Source organism: Odocoileus virginianus, chromosome 7, assembly GCF_023699985.2.
Source record: "Odocoileus virginianus isolate 20LAN1187 ecotype Illinois chromosome 7, Ovbor_1.2, whole genome shotgun sequence".
Taxonomy (NCBI): Eukaryota; Metazoa; Chordata; class Mammalia; order Artiodactyla; family Cervidae; genus Odocoileus; species Odocoileus virginianus.
The window spans coordinates 17,919,276-17,939,130 of record NC_069680.1 but is presented as its reverse complement, the minus strand read 5'-3'; the positions used below and the strand labels follow the sequence as shown (position 1 = coordinate 17,939,130).

The following is a 19,855-nucleotide window of genomic DNA, read 5'->3' as shown; positions in this document are numbered from 1 at the left end:
ATATCTCCAAACCACTGAACGAAAAAATGGCTAAAATTGTAAGTTTGACATTATGTATATTTCACTGCATTACAAAATATAATATTTAAAAAGAGAAAACAATTCAGTACTCCTTTCTCACTTAACAAAACTCCATTTCAAAGGATGTAACAGGAATGCTTCGTTTCACTTGCCAACTGAAATAGATCTATAGGATTAAAATGATTCTAAATTAGTTGTTAATATTAACAATTAATCTTTCCTACAAAAACTATTATTATAAAAGCAAAACAGTAAAAATTTAAGAACAGATTATTACTATAACATCACTATTTTAACCAAGAAATAAAGATTGTATCAAAAAAATACAATTCTATTACTTTTACAAGTTAATGCTGAGGTCACTAACAGTAAATGAGGAAAGTGGACAAAGATAAAATTTACACAGAAATCAGCATCATTAAAAGATGGTGAAAGTTACTTAAGGCCTATGTAGGATCACAGGCTGGAAGGCGGTTGTGGGAAGAAGAGCTGGAAATATAAATTACATCTTGAGCTGGAAATATAAATTACATCTTTAAAGAAACATTAGTTTACAGGAGTACTTACCAACAGGTTTCTCGCAGACAAGGCCATCTGCCATAGACGTGCAAGGATTAGCTTTTAAGCCTGCCACTGCAGCCCTTTCCAGATACGCACAGAACCCAGAATCATTAGGTTCACCAGGAAGCCACTGTAGTGTTGTATTTGTAAATGGAGACATGTCTTCCCATCCCCAGTAGGATATGTTGATCTTGCGTAAGCCTACCCAAGGTGATACTTTCTGTAAACAACAGCAAAAGTGACATTTTTTAAAAACTGAGACGGAAAAATCCTGTGTCACATTCCTTAGCAAACAGTTCATTATCTTTAAAAACTACATTTTAAAATATATCGAAGTACCCTTCTAATAACATCAAATACCAAGGGAAATTAACAATCCTAGGACATCTTGGAAAATGATGCATAATAGAACACTATGTTAAAACTGTACATTTAGCGACATGACTCAGGTCATTTATTTAGCCTTTGTGAACCTCAGTTTCCTATTCTATAAAATGGGGGTATGTGATATACATACCTATCTTATGAGAATGCGTGCATGCATGCTAAGTCGCTTCAGTCGAGTCTGACTCTGTGCGACCCTATGGACAACAGCCCACCAGGCTCGTCTGTCCACAGGATTCTCCAGGCAAGAATACTAGAGTGGGCTGCCATTTCCTTCTCCACTTATGAGAATAGATCATTTTTAAAAACAACATATTGTATTGCTACTGTTGTTCCTGATACTTCCACTCCAGCTGCTATTACTACTGCTACTATCAATCCAATGAGTTATGGAGTTAAGAATCTAAAGCTCAAGTGCCATTATGTGCACTGTGAAAATAGAAAACAAAACCAATGAACACGATATGAAGACTGAGTGAAGACTTCACAGTAGGTTTATAAAAAGACAAAGAAGTGCCTCTCTCCTAGTTCAGACCTCTACTAGTACAGCAGGACTTCAGTGCAGTTTTAGATAAAATTAGTCACCTACCTCCATTATTAAAGAGGTCAAGAAATAAATAATAAAAATCTTTGACCCTGTTGCCTAAAATTTAATCAACAGAGGTTGATAAATGCCACCAAAGTAAATATCCTTAACGCTCTCAGCAATACTTCAAAAGTAGCTTAAAAACAAAATATATTCTGTATTTATATACCTTATTTTAATCATTCCTAAATTTTAAAAGGCTATTCTAATGAGACTGACAAAATAATGATATATTCTTGGGCCAAGCTATTCTCCTTACAAATCTTTTTCGATTGCAAACATCTCTTTTTCTTGTCTTATTTCTGCTTAGAGTTATACATCTCTTTTCAAGATTTTAATTTTCATTTTTTGTAGCTTAACTGAGGTATAATTGACAAAAGAAAATTATACATATATAAGGTATATGGCATATTTGTTTGGTATATGTGTTTCGCACTGTAAATGATCACATCAAGGTAATTAACATTACCCATCACCTCATATAACTGTGTGTGTGTATGGTAAGAACATATAAGATCTACTCTCTTAACAAATTCCAAGTATACAATATAGTAGTATTATTAACTACAGTCAACTGTCCTATACACTAGATCTCCAGAACTTATTGTCCTGCATAACTGAAACTTTGTATCCTCTGATCTACATCTAAACATTTCTCCTATACCCAACCCCTGGCAACCATTATTGTACTATCTGCTTTTATCAGCTCAACCATTTTAGATTCCACATATAAATGAGAACACCCAGTATTTGTCCAAGTCTGGCTTATTTTACATAGCATAAATGTGTCTCCAGGTCCATCCATGTTGTTAAAAACAGAAATTCCTGATTTTTTTAAGTCTGAATAAAATTATACGTGTGTGTGTGTGTGTATATATGTATATATATATATTTATGTTTGTATATTTTCTTTATCCATCCATGTATCCATTCATGAACACTTAAGCTGTGTCCATAACTTGGCTATTTGGAAATGCACACATCTCTTCAAGATAGTGATTTAATTTCCTTAGGATATAGAACTGGGCTTCCCTGGTGGCTCAGATCGTGAAGAATCCACCTGCATTGTGGGAGACCTGGGTTCGATCTCTGGGTTGGGAAGATCTGCTGGAGGAGGCCATGGCACCCACTCCAGTATTCTTGCCTGGGGAATCCCCATGGACAGAGGAGCCTGGCGGGCTACAGTCTGTGGAGTCGCAGAGTCGGACATGACTGACCCACTAAGCAAAGCATAGGATACATAACTAGGTGTGGCACTGTTAGATCGTATGATATTTTTAATTTTGGGGGGGAAACTCCATACTGTTTTCCAAATTGACTATACCAGTTGTATTCCAACCAACAGTATGTAAGGATTCCTTTTCTCCACATTGTTGCCAATATTTGTTATCTCTTGTCTTTTGGACAACAGCCTTTATAACAAATGTGAGATGATATCTCAATTGATTTTGATTCACACTTTCCTGATGTTTAGTGATGTTGAACTTTTTATAATATACCTGATGGCCATTTGTATGTCTTCTTTGAAAAGTATCCTTTGCCTGTTTTTTAACTGGGTATATTTGTGTGTGTGTGTGTGTGTGTGTGTGTGTGTGTGTTTGTGTGTGTTGAGATGCTTGAGTGCCTTATATATTTTGGACAATAACTCTTTATTAGATACATGTTTTACAAACATTTCCTCCCATTCCTCAGGTTGTCTTTTTATTCTGCTGATTATTTCCTTTGCTATACAAAAGCTTATTAGCTTGACACAATCTCATTTGCTCTTGTCTGTGCTTTTGGGCTCACATTCAAAAAATCAGTGCCCTGACCAATGTCAACAAGACTTTTCTGCATGTTTGCCTCTGGAAATTTTACAGTTTCAAGTCTTAAAGTTTAAGTCTGTAATTTATTTTGAATTGATTTTTGTATATGGTATGAGAAAAAGAATCCACTTTCATTCTTCTGCATAAGAATATCCAAAATCATTTATTGATGAGATTGTCCTTTCCCTATCCTGTATTCTTGACACCTCTGGCTAAATCAATTGATCATAAATACATGGATTTATTTAGGGCTTTCTATTATAATATGTCTTGGTGAAGATCTCTTTATGTTCAATCTGCTTGAGGTTCTTTGGGATTAATGGCTCTGGATGTTCATTTCCTCCTCCATATTAGGGAAGTTTCCTGTCATTATATTTTTAAATGAGTTTTCTGTGCCTTCTGGAACTCACATAAAGCATACATTGATTCCTTATGGTCTACAATAAGTTCCCTAGGCTTTCTTCACTTTTTTTCATTCTCTTTTTTTGAACTCTAGGTAATTTCAAATGAGTCGTATTTGAGCTTGCTGACTCTTTATTCTGCCTGATAAGAGTCTGCTATTGAAGTTCTATGTGGAATTATCTAGTTCAGTCATTACATTCTTCAGCTCCATTAATTACTCTTGGGTTGTTTTTTATAGTCTGTATGTCTTTTTTGAACCACTCAATTAACTCTTCTTTTCATATACTGTTTTCCTAATATTGTGAGGCTGTTTATCTGTGTTTTCTTATAATTCACTGAGCTGCTTTCATTGGTTATTTTGAATTCTTTGTCAGGCAATTTGTAGATCTCCATTTCTTTTGAGTCAGTTGTTATTGTTTAGTTGCTAAGTCATGTCCAACTCTTTGCAACCCCAGGGACTGTAGCCCTCCAGTCTCCTCCTATCTACGGGATTTTCTAGGCAAGAACAGTGGAGTGGGTTGCCTTTTCCTTCTCCAGGGCATCTTCTCAACCCAGGGATCAAATCCGCGTCTCCGGCATTGGCAGGCAGATTCTTTACTGCTGAGCCACTAGAGAACCTGACCTGTGCTTTACTTTGTTCGTTGGTAACATCACGTTTCCCTGATTTCTCGTGATTCCTATGGCCGTGCATTGGCATCTGCACGTGTGAAGAAGTAATCACCTCTCCCAGTCTACAGATTGGCTTCAGGAGGGAAAGCCTTTCTTCAGTCAGCCTATCCAGGGATTCTGGAAGACTGTGTGGTGGGGTCTATGGGCAAGTTTACTGTTGAAGTCCTCAAGTGGGCTGCCCTGGGGCCTAGGCCGTGGGTAAGCAGGCCTAGAATCTGGGTCCAGTGGACCTGTCTGGAGCCTGGGTTCAGAGGGACAGGCCTGGTCCTGGCTCTCCACTGGAGTGGGTCTGGAGTTTAGGTCTGCATGGACAGACTCAGAACCAAGGGCTCCACAACAGCAGGCCTGGAACCGGAGCCTGGGTGCAGGCCTGGATCCGAGGCTGAAGGGATCACTGTGGCTGGACAGGGCTGGTGGAGACTGAGTACAAAGTGGTGGGCCCGGAACCTGGCCCACAGTGCCAAGCGAGCAAATCTGGTCCACAGGGGCCAGTCTGGAGCCTGCATCTGCGGGAGCCACCCAGAAGCATGCATCCACAGGGCTCACCAGGCACTGAAGCAGGCCTTGAGCCTAAACCCACTGAGGCCAGTCTGGTGCTGGGGCAAGCTGGGCACCTGGGCCCACAAGTATAGTCCTAAGGCTGCAAGGGCTAGCCTGGGGCCAGGGTCCACTGGGGCAGGCCTGGTCCTGAGTCTGTGAGATAGGTGTGATACCTGCGTCCATGGAGATGGGCCTGGTACCTGGGCTCACAGGGGAGGGCCTAAAGCCTGAGTCCACTGGAATGAGCCTGACCCTTGGTCGGCAAAGGCCAGCCCAAGAGAGGATGTGGATCTTAGGTTTCCTAGAGCCCAGGAATCTATGGGGGCTGGCCTGGAGGCTGGGTCTGTGGGCACCAGTCTGCAGCCTGAGGCCACAGGAGCCAGTGTGGCACTGGGGTGTGCCTGGCACCTGGGTTCACAGGGAAAACCCAGGCACTGGGGTTCATTAGAGCAGCCCTGGGGAGTGGGGACCACAGCAAAGCCAGTGCTCATGTCATCCCCTTTCCCCTTTGCTTCACTGCACTGTGTAGGCTTAGGGGAAGGATGATGCAGGTAATGTGGAACTGTTCTTCCTACCATCTTTAATCAATCTTTTCTTATTTCTGTGTTCCCTCTGCCATCCCTGATGCTATAACCTCACACCTGGACTCCTTAGCCTTCAGAAAGGTATTTTGTGTATGGGTAATTTGTTAAATCAGCGTTTCTGGGAGGGAATCAGTGCCAGAAATTTCCATTCTATCATCTTGCTAACAACATTCCAAAACATTCCCACTTAAATACACATAATAATATATTTATGCTCGAAGTTATCAAGTTAATAATATTATATTATAATGTGAAGTGGTTTCAAAACTCCACATCATCTTTTTTTTTTACATTACCAACTGTCAGGGTAGAGAAAAATGTGGTCCTCCACCTGGGTCTTTGACAATATAGAAGATACATTAATTCAGTATTTATCCTAAATATGTTGTACAAATGGTCCTTGAGAGCTTCTAAAGAATTTGCAGACCTTGAAATTTATATAGTGTACAAGTTTAATGATTTACACATAAATACTTAAAAAAAATTTCTTAAATAAAATTAAAGTATTATTAACATTCATTAGGGGCTTCCCAGGTGGTTCGATGATAAAGAATCCACCTGCCAAGCAGGAGACGCAAGTTCAGTCCCTGGGTCAGGAAGATCCCCTGGAGAAGGAAAGAGCAACCCACTCCATTATTCCTGCCTGGGAAATCCCATGGACAGAGAGGCCTGGTGGGCTACAGTCTATAGGGTCACAAGAGTCAGACACAACTTAGTGACTAAAGAACAATAAACATTCATTAGAACAGATCTCATATCACCCAGCAGAGTACTGTACATATCATAGGCAGTCAATAAATTTTGCTAAACAAGGCCAGCAGAACAGAGATAGTTATTTTCTAGCATTCAGTTTTTGACACAGAGATAGTGCTTAATAAATAAATGTTTTTTAATTATAAAAACACACATGCTGCTTTGTCTTCTGACCATTATATATTTCATACATTATTCTCAATATATTTTGATAACAAAAAAGCTGTAATATTTTTATAGTTCTTGATAGTTCAGGAATCAATACAACATAGATATTTCAGATTAATGACTGTGCTTTACATTATAGCAACTCTGTCTATATTTCCAAACTATCTATAGTAAAAACAAGTCATTTAAAATGAAACATTTTTCTCTAAATCGTCATGATAAGAATCTGCAAGGAAGAAGAGAAGAGCAGGAAAATAAGCAGTTGATAAAACATTTAAAGTAACTATTACCCAGTAAATGAACTGGACAGGCAGTTGAGAAACAAAAGATAAATTACTATATTATGAAAATTTACTGCAGCACACATAAATCACTGCAACATTAGCCATTGCCAATAAGTAAATGATCATTTGACCCAGAATCTCTCTTTAAAGTGTATGAATTTGTCAATCTCTATTTACGATGGAAGGCTTAGCTTAAGTTTATACAACTGCAATAACTCAGGGTATAATTCACTTTCTATAATGCTATGTTTAATGGAATGTCACCTTGCAGAAAATTCCACCTTTGAAATTTTGCTAAACTTCATATTTCTAATGCAACAAAACATTTATTTACAGAGAAGGATAGTCCACAAACTATTGAGTCTAAGTTCATCATACATTCAAATTAATTGTTGGTCTAATCTTTATGATTTATAAACATAAGCAAGAAAAAATTACCAACTTAAAGAAGAAATCTTGAAATATGAAGCTTCTAAAGTAGCACATTTTGAGATTATAATGTAAAAATGAAAAATAACACAAAGGAAAAAGCAGTTGAGTGCTAACGCCAAACACTGTACATGTCTGTGCTTGGGCTCAGGAGCTCAGCTGCGTCCGACTCTGCAACCCCATAAACCGCAGCCTGCCAAGTTCCTCTGTCCATGGGATTATCCCAGCAAGAATACTATAGTGGGCTGCCATTTCCTTCTCCAGGGGAACTTTCTGATCCAGGGATTGAACTCATGGTCTTCTGCAGCTCCTTCACTGGCAGGCAGATTCTTTATCACAGCCACCTGGGAAGCCCAAAGCCAAACACAAGTACTTTTCTAAAATTCAAAGAATGTGGCTCTACCAATAAGAAGCTCTTTGTAAGTTAAATATATTCAGGAGAACTAATGTCCAAATATTCACTGATTACTCCTCAACTTCGTAATGAAAACAATGAAGCTCTTGCTAGTACAAAAACGTAAATAGATCTTAAATTATGTTGTATGCTCCATATGACCAAAAACAAAACTTTACAAATACTACTTTGTTACATTTTTCCAAAATATTTTAAAAAATCAATAGATCTCTCCTAGATGACACCACATGCATCTTATCCTCAACTATAAGCTAGTAGCTCTCAAACAAGATAAATTGAGAGAAAAACAAAACCAGAGGTATTTCCCTGAATCCCTACAAATATCTTTATGTACTGGGCAACTCCAAGTCTTGCAACAAGTAACTTGGGTATTACTCTAGGAAACTCCTTAAGTTGACATTACATGTCAGATATCTGTCTTCTATCTGCACATATCTGCAGATATCTATCCTCTATCTGCCCTGTGCATTTACCACTGCAATTATCACACTTTAATAAAATTGGGTTTGTCTTTCTCCTCCGAAAGCTCTTTGACAACACTGATTGTTTTTAATTTTTATATTCTCAACAAGCAGTAGACTGCCAAGTACACTGAGGGTGCACAATAGATACATACTAAATGAATGAAGATTAGCTCATCCTTTCCAGAAAAATAGCTTCAGTTCACACAAAAATGGTTCTATAATACAAACTGAATTATTATAGTTTTTCTTTACCCTATTAATATCAAGCACTTGATATATTTGTTTGGAAGCCAAGTATCATATTGTAATGTCCATGTAAAATTTTTGAATATTTATAAAAACTAGGGATACATTACTTTGCCGACAAAGGTCCATCTAGTCAAAGCTATGGTTTTTACAGTAGTCATGTATGGATGTGAGAGTTGGCCCATAAAGAAAGCTGAGTACCAAAGAATTGATGCTTTTGAACTGTGGTATTGGAGAAGACTCTTGAGAGTCCCTTGGACTGCAAGGAGATCCAACCAGTTCATCCTAAAGGAATCAGTCCTGAATAGTCACTGAAAGGACTGATGCTGAAGCTGAAGCTCCAACACTTTGGCCAACTGATGGGAAGAGCTGACTCTTTAGAAAAGACCCTGATATTGGGAAAGATTGAAGGCAGGAGAAGGGGATGACAGAGGATGAGATGGTTGGATGGCATCACTGACTCAGTGGACATGAGTCTGAGCAAGCTTTGGGAGTTGGTGATGGACAGGGAAGCCTGGCATGTCCATGGGATTGCAAAGAGTCAGACACGACTAAGTGACTGAACTGAACTGAACTCAAGGACATAAATTATCAATTTCACTAATGAAGGGGGAGACTTTTGACTCTGTACAGATATAAAATGTTATTAGAAATTAAATAATCCATATCAATACTCATGAGAAACACACACACTTTAAATGCCACCATAAAAATTGTGGTAGGCAATTACAGTGAATTGAATAGTCATATAAACATTTCAAAAGGGTATATGCTTAAGTCCCTCTAATTTTTTCATATTTATACAAAACTGTTCTTAAGTCACTTTTTAAAACTCAGACACTTATTCCCCTGTTATTAGCAAAATATATCCATAACATATATTCATATTCTTTATCAGGAATGTTCTTAAGAGGAAAAAGACCCTAGTATAATTAGTGGAGATGGGGGGAAGGCTTTGTAAAATGGGAAAAATTAAAACATCAGTTTGGGGTAAGTATTTTTCTATAGACAATATCAACTATTCACTGAATAAATTCACTTAGTTACCTAAAAATTCATTATCTAATTAATGATTCCTGGAAAGAGTACTAATAGCAATAGTGGAAACATACAAAAATAACAATATTAAAAATGCAAGCAATAATAATTATAACTTTAGTAAACACAACTAAAATTTATATTCTTCACATACAATATCTCACTTATTTCTCACAATAAACATTAGTTCAGTTCAGTTCAGTTGCTCAATCGTGTCCGACTCTTTGTGACCCCATGGACTGCAGCACGCCAGGCCTTCCTGTCCATCACCAACTTTCAGAATTTACTCAAACTCACGTCCATTGAATCAGTGATGCCATCCAACCATCTCATCCTCTGTGGTCCCCTTCTCCTCCTCCCTTCAATCTTTCCTAGCATCAGGGTCTTTTCAAATGAGTCAGTTCTTCACATAAGGTGGCCAAAGTATTGCAGGCAGCTTCAGCATCAGTCCTTCCAATGAATATTCAGGAAGGTAGCAAATAACTATCCCAGGTTACAGATGAGGAACATAGGGCTGTGGAAGTTAACTTGCTACTAAGTTGTACAGATAAGCAGTATTTCCAAATTGCCTGCTCTCCATCAGTTTGATACTTAATGTATCATTTGCCCTCAATGTTGTTTAAAAATCAGCTATATCAAAAACATATCACTTAACTGTTTCAATGGCAAGCAATTGGTAATATATGTTCTGAAAAGTTTTCAAGCCAAACCATCTCCACTGCACTGTACCAAAAGACTCCTTGCCCAAATAAAAGTCATAACCTAAGGTCGAAAAAAGTCACTGAAATCTAATACCATTTTCAAAGCAATACTTGAATTACAGCCATACCTCCATTAGCGAAAGTTGCTCAGTCATGTCTGATTCTTTGTGACCCCATGGACTATATACAATCCATGGAATTCTCCAGGCCAGAATACTGGAGTGGGTAGCCTTTCCCTTCTCCAGGGGAATCTTCCCAACCCAGGGGTCGAACCCAGGTCTCCTGCATTGCAGGCTGATTCTTTACCAGCTGAGCTGGTTGGAGTGGGTAGCCTATCCCTTCTCCAGGGGATCCTTCCGACCCAGGAATCCAACTGCACTCTTCTGCATTACAGGCGGATTCTTTACCAGCTGAGCTATCAGGAAGCGCTGTATAGAAATCATGCCACTTTGTGGATTATTAGGCCACGGGGTCTATATGTGTGTGTACATTTTAAACACTGGGCAAAATTGTACATACTTCAGATATGAGGTATTTATTATTGTTTAGCTTTATCACTTAACTAATCTATACTGAGCTCTAATTTTACTTTTGACACAAAATACAAAAATCTTATAGATGCTATGACAGTTTACATTAGTATATTTCAAGTATATATTTGAACTAAATAAGGTATTTCAAAATTAGATTTAGTAAACTATTTCTAAATCTCCTACTTAAGCTAGTCTTAAGTGTTGACTATACTTTTTCTTTTAATTGATGTATGTGAAGTGAAAGACACTCAGTCATGTCCAACTCTTTGTGACTCCATGGACTGTAGTCCACCAGGCTCCTCTGTCCATGGGATTCTCCAGGCAAGAATACTGAAGTGGGTAGCTGTTCCCTTCTCCAGGAGATCTTCCTGACCCAGGAATCGAACCTGGGTCTCTTGACTGCAGGCAGATTCTTTACCGTCTGAACCTCCAGGAAAGCCCCATTAATTGATGCATGACTGACATATAATATTATTTTAATTTCCAGAATTCAAAATAATGATTCAATATTTGTATACATTGTAGAATGGTAAGTCTAGTTAACGTATGTCACCATACACAGTTTTTTGTGAAGATTTTTAAGATCTACTCTCTCAGCACATTTCAAATACGTAATACAATATTATTCACTATAGTCATCACATCATGTATCATAGCCTCATAGCTTATTTATTTTATAATTGTAAGTCTGTACCTTTTGACTGCTTTCATCCATTTTCCCCACCCTCCATCCTTACCTCTGGCAAATATCAAACTGTTCTCTATATCTGTGAGCTTGGTTTTTTAGTTTTTAGGATGTTTGTTTGTTTTAAATTCACCATATATGTGAGATCACGGAGTACTGAAAGCTTGCCATTTGCAAGAACATGGATAGATCAAATTGAAACAAGTCAGGATAAGAAAAATACCATATGACCTCACTTATATGTGGAATCTAAAAAAAAATCCAAGAACATGTATCACAATAAATACAAATATCAAATCATTATGTTGTACACCTAAAACAATACAATGCATAATATAATCTACTCAATTTTTTCAAATGTCTTCAAGACACTTTAAGTAAGTATATGAACTAAGATATTTCAAAACTACATTTAGTAAATTATTTCCAAACCTCCAACTTAATCTGTTCCTAGGAGTTGATTATAGTTTAACATCCCAAGAACAGCAAATAAGTACTATGGATTCCTATTAGAAGTTTATTGTAAAATGATATTTGATACCATTTCCAAGCAAATAGTCCATTTTTATGGAAATATTTTCCATAAAACAGCTTTCAAGGAAATTAAAACTGCTTCCAAGTGTTGTATATTCCAAATCTTCCATTATTGAATGATCGGTTTAAGTCCAGCTAACTATTTGTATATTATTTCAAGCATATCTATACAAAGAGGATTATTCAAAATTTTAACCCTCAGAACATACACATAAACAACATACACACAAATGCACACATACAAATACAGCCAACATACTGGTCTAGTGTTCTGATTATAAGAGACATCCTAAGTTATGAGAATAATAACACTTCAAACAAATTATTAAATTATACACACAATTTTTAAAGTATATTCATAAGAGATGACTTCTTGCTAAGGTAATGCAATGGTTTACTGAGCAAAACATGAGATAAGCAATTTAGAAAATTACTAAACTACCAAATGCTGTGCTGTACTCAGTCATGTCCAAATCTTTGCAACCCCATGGATTGTAACCTGCCAGGTTCCTCTGTCCATGGGGTACTCGAGGCAAGAATACCGGAGTGGGTTGCCATTTCTTTCTCCAGGGATTTTCCTGACCCAGGGATCAAACCCACATCTCTTGCGTCTCCTGCATTGGCAGGTGGATTCTTTACCACCGCCATCTGTGAGGAGGGGCATGTTACCAAATACAAGTACGAAATGAGTCCCCTGTCTATTCACTGTTGAAATGAGTTCTACTTTCACTTCCAAGGTTTATTAAAAATAATGTATTTAAAAACAAAAAGAATGACTCATTGCCAATAGCTGTATGATTATAAGCATATTCCCATATAAAAACAAATAGAGTTGTTACCTGTTGTGTATACTTCTGTATTTCATCCAGTACAAATTCTACTTCTTTTGAAGTTGTTAATGAAGCAAGATTTCCACTAAGATTATAGCAGTAAAGTTTTGCATTGTCATAGTTTTCTCTACTGGAATTAATTCTAAGACAAGCATCCCCGACATGAATCCATCCTTCTCCACAAAGGTGAGCTAGTCAAAAAAAAAAAAAAAAATCATGTCTTATTTTTTGATTATCCAAACACATGCGTATTTTTCAATTATTTCAGAATGCTAAATAAATACAACTAGATTTGCTTAAATAATTTTTATGATAAAATTTAAATATATCCTTGTATCATACTAAACAAAATTTGACTAATATTTTGGTGAAGAATAAGAATAGAAGATCCTAATTTTTTCTCTAATTATTAAACATAAGAAAAGCTACGGCTCTGTAACATCAGTCGAAATCTGTTGACTGTTAGGTCTTCCGTGTAAATCTAGTGTATTGATATATGGTTTTGCAGCAAGTGAAATCACTACTACATTTATATGTCGCAAGGTCCACTTTATACAAGATCACTTTAGTAGAAAAATAACCAGCACACAACAAAAGCAAAGTTATTCCTACAAGTGTAGCTATTAATAACTGTCCTCTGGGCTATGGAATTAGATTAACTAATCTCCTTAGCCCAGGTGTACTATTTCATATAAGCTGGGTTCTTTGATTCTTTAATTATAATTATGGGGCATGAAGTCGCATTTCATTTACACTTCGTAAAGAAACTAGAAACTTTGCTTTCAAATATTTATTTTTACACAACCTTTCAGGTCTTTTGAAAGTTTAAACATACTATTCAGTAACAGTGGTTTATCCTTAGGCTCCTAACTGAACTTAAAACAGTGTCTATTTTCTAATACACAGACTTCTAAATTCAATATAAAGTTCTGCTCTAGGATACATTAACACTGAGGTGTTTTATTGACACACCAATCTGTGAAGATTGACTTGACGATCCGTTAGTTTCATATCACGAAATATATCAGGGCCTCTTGCCCTTTCAGGTTGGATGCAGCAGTTCAGTCTTTATGGAATTATTATAAAGCAGCAGTTCTCAAACATTTTGGTCTCAAGACCACTTTAAACTCTTCAAAATTATTGAGAATGCCACAGAATTTTCCTTATACATTTTATATCTATGGAGCTTGACCATATTAAAAATTAAAACTAATCTTTTAAAAATACATGTATTTATTCATTTAAAATTTTATTACAAACCTACTCTTCCAGTTTCTGGGATGTCTTGCCCCTTAATGCTATTATTACACACCCAAAGAAGATGTATTAATATCATCACATTTTCTCCTTGAGATGCCAATTAGGTGTTGGCATCAAAAATTGAGATGGGTTGATAAATGAATAGGGGATGGAGATAGGCAGAGAAATCAGAGATAAAGTAGAGTAAACTGTGCATTGCAGAATCTAGGGCATGGGTACTGAGTGTCCTCACTACAATTCTATTTTTCATTAAAAAATTCATAAAAAATATTTGAAATTTTTTATTAAAAAATGTTCAGGAAACACATAACAACTTAAAATAAATAGCATATTTAATTTCTCTTAATTAGAGTCTCCAAAGAACAAAAGAGTTAAGAGGGTGGCTTTGTTCTGTATTTTTGCAAATTCCTTTAATGTTGGTTTAATATAACATTCAATCTATTAGAATCATATACTATGTAGCCTTTGGAAAACTATTAATACAGAGTAAACCTGTAACAGAATGAGAATTACAGAAGCACACAATATCTTAGTATTACAGGGCCCCTTGCTTCTTGAATAACTACTGTCCTATTAAACTAGGTAATGAGAATAACACATAGTGCTTGGAACATAGTAAGCACCCGATACACCAGTCATTTAATAAGACTTCAAACACCTCTGTTTTCATTTTCAAGCTACACATACAGCAATCTTCCTTGTCTTCTGAAATCTAAACTACCAAATTACTTCAAGGAAAACAGTACAGCAGTTTTTGTTAAATTTCAGCTTTTTCTTTCCTTACTCAATCAAGGAAGGATTTACATTAGTTGTGGTTATCTTTTGTTTTATAAGATCAAAAATACTTGGTTAACGCATCATACAAATGCAAGTAACGCATTGGCCTTTGAGGCTAAACTAAACCAAAGCACTAAACCAAATGTTTTGATGTCTTACCTCAACTTTAGGATAGTAGTTAATTTTTAAAATAGGTTAAGCTTGATAAATTCAAATTGCCAATTTTACATGAGATCAATAGAAAAAATGCAATTCACAAATTTTCATGGAAAAAGGCAATTACTACAGACTGAGTTCTCCATTTAAAGCATTCACTTCCTTGAGACAAGCTGAACAGAAACCAAACTACATATAACACCAAGCTGGTTCTTAGTAAATATGAATACAGAACAAGGGGAGTTACTGTATAATAAAATAGCTTATTATATTTCTTATTCTCCAAAGTAATAACCTGGTCAAGTACAACACTTAGGCCAAACCAAAATATTTTCCCAGGCAAGAGTAGATGAGTATTACTAAATATAACTTCACTATTATTTTCCCAAATTTCCACTGGTAATCAAATTCTCTTCTTACTGAATAATATTCCTTTACATATATATTCCTTCAGTCAACTCTTATTTTAGTCCAGGATTTACTCTGTCTTTTTAAAGAGACTTTATAAGTAATTTTATTGATCTACATGTAGCTTTTAGACTTTAACACTTAGAAATTATTACTTTCAAGTTTAGTGTCATCTCACTACTGCTTCTCAAATCTTGCCTACTGCATTAATATTCTCTAAATTACTCAAAATGAACACACATGCATACCTCGCTATTTAAAAGCTTAAAAGCTCAGTACATAAACAAAATTCCAAAATCTCAATGGTTCTTTTAAAGGCAATCTAATTTTTATTTTGTTACATGAACTTATTCGGAAGACTTAAATCCTATGATGGGATTTTCCAACACTTTCTAAAATTACATAGGTTCAGATATTTTTCAATGAAAAAAATGAAAAAAAAAAATCATGAGATAGAAACAGGCAAAAAACTGAACAAAGATAAACACCCAGTTACTAGTCCCCTCTGCCATTTATAAGCCATGCACTTTTTTTAAGCAGGATTGTGTAACCAGTCTCAGCTTATCTATATAACAAGAAGATGGAACTGGATAACTATATATACAAGGTTTTTATTTTCTGATTTTCTCTTTCATATTCAAAAGAAAGAGTACTTTGGGGTCTACTAAGAAGAATGCTAACTGTAAAAACTAAATTGAAATTTATTTTTCAAATGAGTTTTGTTCTGGTTTACAGACCTTAAGCATCTCATTGAATCATATAATAATTATTATAAATGTTACCATTTCTAATAAAAAAAGAACAGTCAGTAAAAAACTGCTCCTGGAATTTAAAAAATAAAGCGCGCTTAAATCCAATACGCTAAAATGTTAACATTGTTAGATTTAGATATTAGCCTGAGTACTTAATATTTTCTATGTTTTTAAGATACAATTTTTTAATTGAAAAGTATTCGGATCAAGTCAACAGTAATAAACAGAAGATACCTTGAAAGTCTTAATCGGAAATGAATGTATAAATCTTTCTTGTAGAAACACTGCTATCTTTACTCCAATACTGTTGTTTATTTGCTACTGATTTAATTTTAGAAAATGGAATATTCTTACTAAATGCTCTTTACAAAAATAGCATTCATCTGTGGACTACAAAACTGATTTACCAAATACAAATCTTTACCTGGTAGAGCCTGGCACTCCTGCTGCCGCTGATCCCACTGGCAATTCAAGTTCAGTGAACAGCTTTTACAGCTAGTAAGTTTGTTACAGATCTGCTCATTCCTCACATGGCATTTGGTATAGTTTTTCACAGACTACAAAGTTAAAAGATAAAGCATGTTACCTTTCGCCTTGGTACAGTAATGACCCATGAAGTTTAGCGTATACATAAATCACGTGGTGAACTTTACAACACAGACTTCTAACACCAAATCCAGTTCTACTGAATCAGAAATTTTTATTCATTTATTTATTTAAGCAAAGTTCCTGGAATTAGAATGTATGCTTATTGAAAAAACATGCAAATTACACAATCTTAAACAGAAATCAAGTAATGAAAACCTATTCTGTTGAATCTGATAACAGGCTTCCGATTCAATAAACAAAGCCAGTGAATAAAGTCGTTCATTTCTCTCAATGATCACATCAAAGAATTCTAGTCATAATAGTCTATCATGCAGACTCCTGGGAATGAAGTGGAAATAATGAGTAGCAAAAGTTAAAGAGATGCTTTATCAAAATCCAATACAATCTAAAATGATAAATTATTTTCTCAATAACTTAAACTAAGTTTACTTCATATACATTAAATAACGATTTTGGTTATTTCCACAGACATTAAATAATGATTTTGGTTAACTGATGTTTCTCCTATGTGTATCTATCACATTTCCTCAATAAAGGTTGAAAAGAAACTGCAAAAGTTACATTTTGATCAGTCCTATTACACAACTACTCATATTTCAACTAATTGCAGGTCCAAGAGGTTGAAGTTTAAAGGTCAAAAAAGAAAACAAAAGGCAATATGGGAACTTTGGTGTGAGTTCTCTACTTATATCAAGGTTTGATATTTCACATGATATTATCAATACCTGTGATAATGAAAAACAGATTCTTTGAGCTCAACTCTTCTTGTAACTCATTTTTGAGGGAAAAAAAAAACACACACAAAGGAAAAAAGCACATGCTGCATCATAAGCTCCCTCTCCTTCCCACAGGTAGACACTCTTACCTCAGGCTTGCTCATGTAAAGGTGATAAATATTTCTTTTCAAACAAAAAACTTGACAATCAAAATTTACTTATAATTTCCCATATATAAAAATGGTTGAAGAAGTTTCTATCTTACTCTTCCTTTTAAAAAATCACATAAGATACATTTTTTAAAGCCCGAATTGTACTGCAAGTCTTATTCAACCATCATTTTCACTAGGAACTTGCAAATTTTCTTAATGTTATTTTTCTGATTCATAGCTTTTTTTCCCTCATATAGCATATAAATCTTAGCATTATTCTATAGGATTACTATACTTCGAAACGTTTGTCACATAACTGAAAACAAATCAATTTACTTAATCATCTGATAAATAAAATAGCCTATAAGACAGACAAGAGAATGGCTAAACAACATATTAGAATAAGAGAAAGAATGAGAACTTAATGCCAATCTTTAGAACAACAATGGTAGAGTCACCATCGAATTAACTCTACTGCTCTTCATATGAACAGTATAACCATTTATTGATACTGAGCCAGTACAATAGACCAAACTGTATTTCCATCACACACAGAGCCAATTTATTCAATGACAGAAGAAAGCTGACTGCTACTCTGAAACATGGCTGGCATTTTTTGGCCTAATGAACCAGATGCACATTCATAAACAGACTATGAAGAATAACCAGTACTCTACTCATCTTCACCCTAATATATCTCGATGTAAATTTAAAATGAAAATCTGCAAGAAGAAAGCAGTTATTTGGGCTATTAGAGCACGAAATATGCAACATGCAGTAAAAATGACTAAATAATGAAAGAGAATATCAATGGACATCATTTATGCTAAAATCTCATAGACCCTTCTGAATCTATTAGCATTTGGTTTATTTTAATCACCAGACATTCTGATAAAACTGTCCAAAAGACACATTACATCAAAGTCTAAATTATAACAGACTTCCATCTGTTCACTTGTACTATCTCACTCAGTGCTTTCCTTTTTAACACATTATCAACACCAAACTCTAAAGGAAAAAGCCACTTTATAAAATAAATACTTTATAGTAATTTGCATAATACAATTTTTGAGACGTGTATTTTCACATAGTGTAAATGTCTAAATACAAATTAGAGTTATCAAATAAAGTTTTAAATAAAATCTGCTTGCAATTCTTATCTAATGACATTCTCCATTTTAGTCCCTTATTCCCATGTTTTATTTTACTTTGCTACCAGGTCCACATTATTCACTAGTATAACTCCCATTAGATGAATATTATGCAAATATAAAAAAGTAATTCAAACTTTCAAAGTGAGTCATGTTCTATTAACATTCAAACTCAAATAAAACTGAAGTATCTATTATTATTAAAGCAACACATCACTGCAAAGTATACACCAATACAGTAAGTATAAAAACAAAAGAGTTCAATCTAATTAGTCAATAATTCAAAGTTTTCCTTCATTTTAAGTTTTTAATATTATTTTAGAATCATAAAGCTTTATTTCAAAATATGATTGGCTACTGGAGAAAAATCTTAGATAACGTAATAAAAACTTTTTACTTAGTTTTCAAACTCCCTTTTCTTTACCTTTTAACTCTGCCTGGTATCTTGAAAAACAAGTGGATACTTTTCTTGCTTAATAAAAATTCAAAAAAAGAAAAAATTAACATATATTTAGTTTAAAATCTCTATGGAAACTTTTTAGTTATTTAAGCTACACTCCAATAAGAGAATCTTTAATCCTACTGAATGCAATCCTTAATAATTTAAAAAAATTTTCCTTCAATTTTTTGACATCTAAAAAATATGGAATATTTTGATGCTATCCATTAAAAGGTTAGTTTTTACTCCTCTTGATCTATTTTAATCTATCAATATTAATTTTTTAATATTTTCAATAGTCTACCTAAAATAGGTTCTTGACTTCATCACTAGTGAAACTTTGAGCCAGGGGATGATTTTTTGTGTCAGCACTATTCATTCATTGTAGGATGTTTACCTGTGTCCCTGGCTTCTCTATGTTAGATCCTGGTAGCAGTCCCACAGTTGTGAAAACAACCAAAAAATACACATCGCCAGATGTCCCAATGGGGGACAGAATTGACTCAGAGAACCACAGATCTAAAGACAAATTTATACAGACCTATAGATGATTTTAAAGATAAAATGAAAACTACTACTATCAACACTTCAGATTAAGCCTGCACACAAAGTATATAAATAAAACCTAAGTCACAACACTATTAATACATGTCTGAACAAGATTCTCAAAGAAGTGACTTCAATACTTACTTACACATTCCTATTTCTATCAGCACAGAAGACAATGTTTATAGTTACAGTCTTCTTTTAAATTAAGTTTTGAAAGAATTTTCCCAATCTTATCCATGAAAAGTAAAGGTTAT

General features: G+C 35.0%; 1 protein-coding gene across 1 annotated transcript in view; it reads right to left on the bottom strand.

The window, feature by feature from the left end:
- ATRNL1 (attractin like 1) overlaps positions 1-19,855 on the bottom strand; it is a 751,710-nt gene that overhangs the window by 583,883 nt on the left and 147,972 nt on the right. Inside the window, exons 14-16 of the mRNA XM_070470251.1 lie at positions 16,410-16,542; positions 12,642-12,823; positions 589-802 (exon numbers count right to left, since the gene is read on the bottom strand). Coding sequence (XP_070326352.1) covers positions 589-802; positions 12,642-12,823; positions 16,410-16,542 — 529 coding nt within the window. The remainder of the gene's footprint in view (positions 1-588; positions 803-12,641; positions 12,824-16,409; positions 16,543-19,855) is intronic.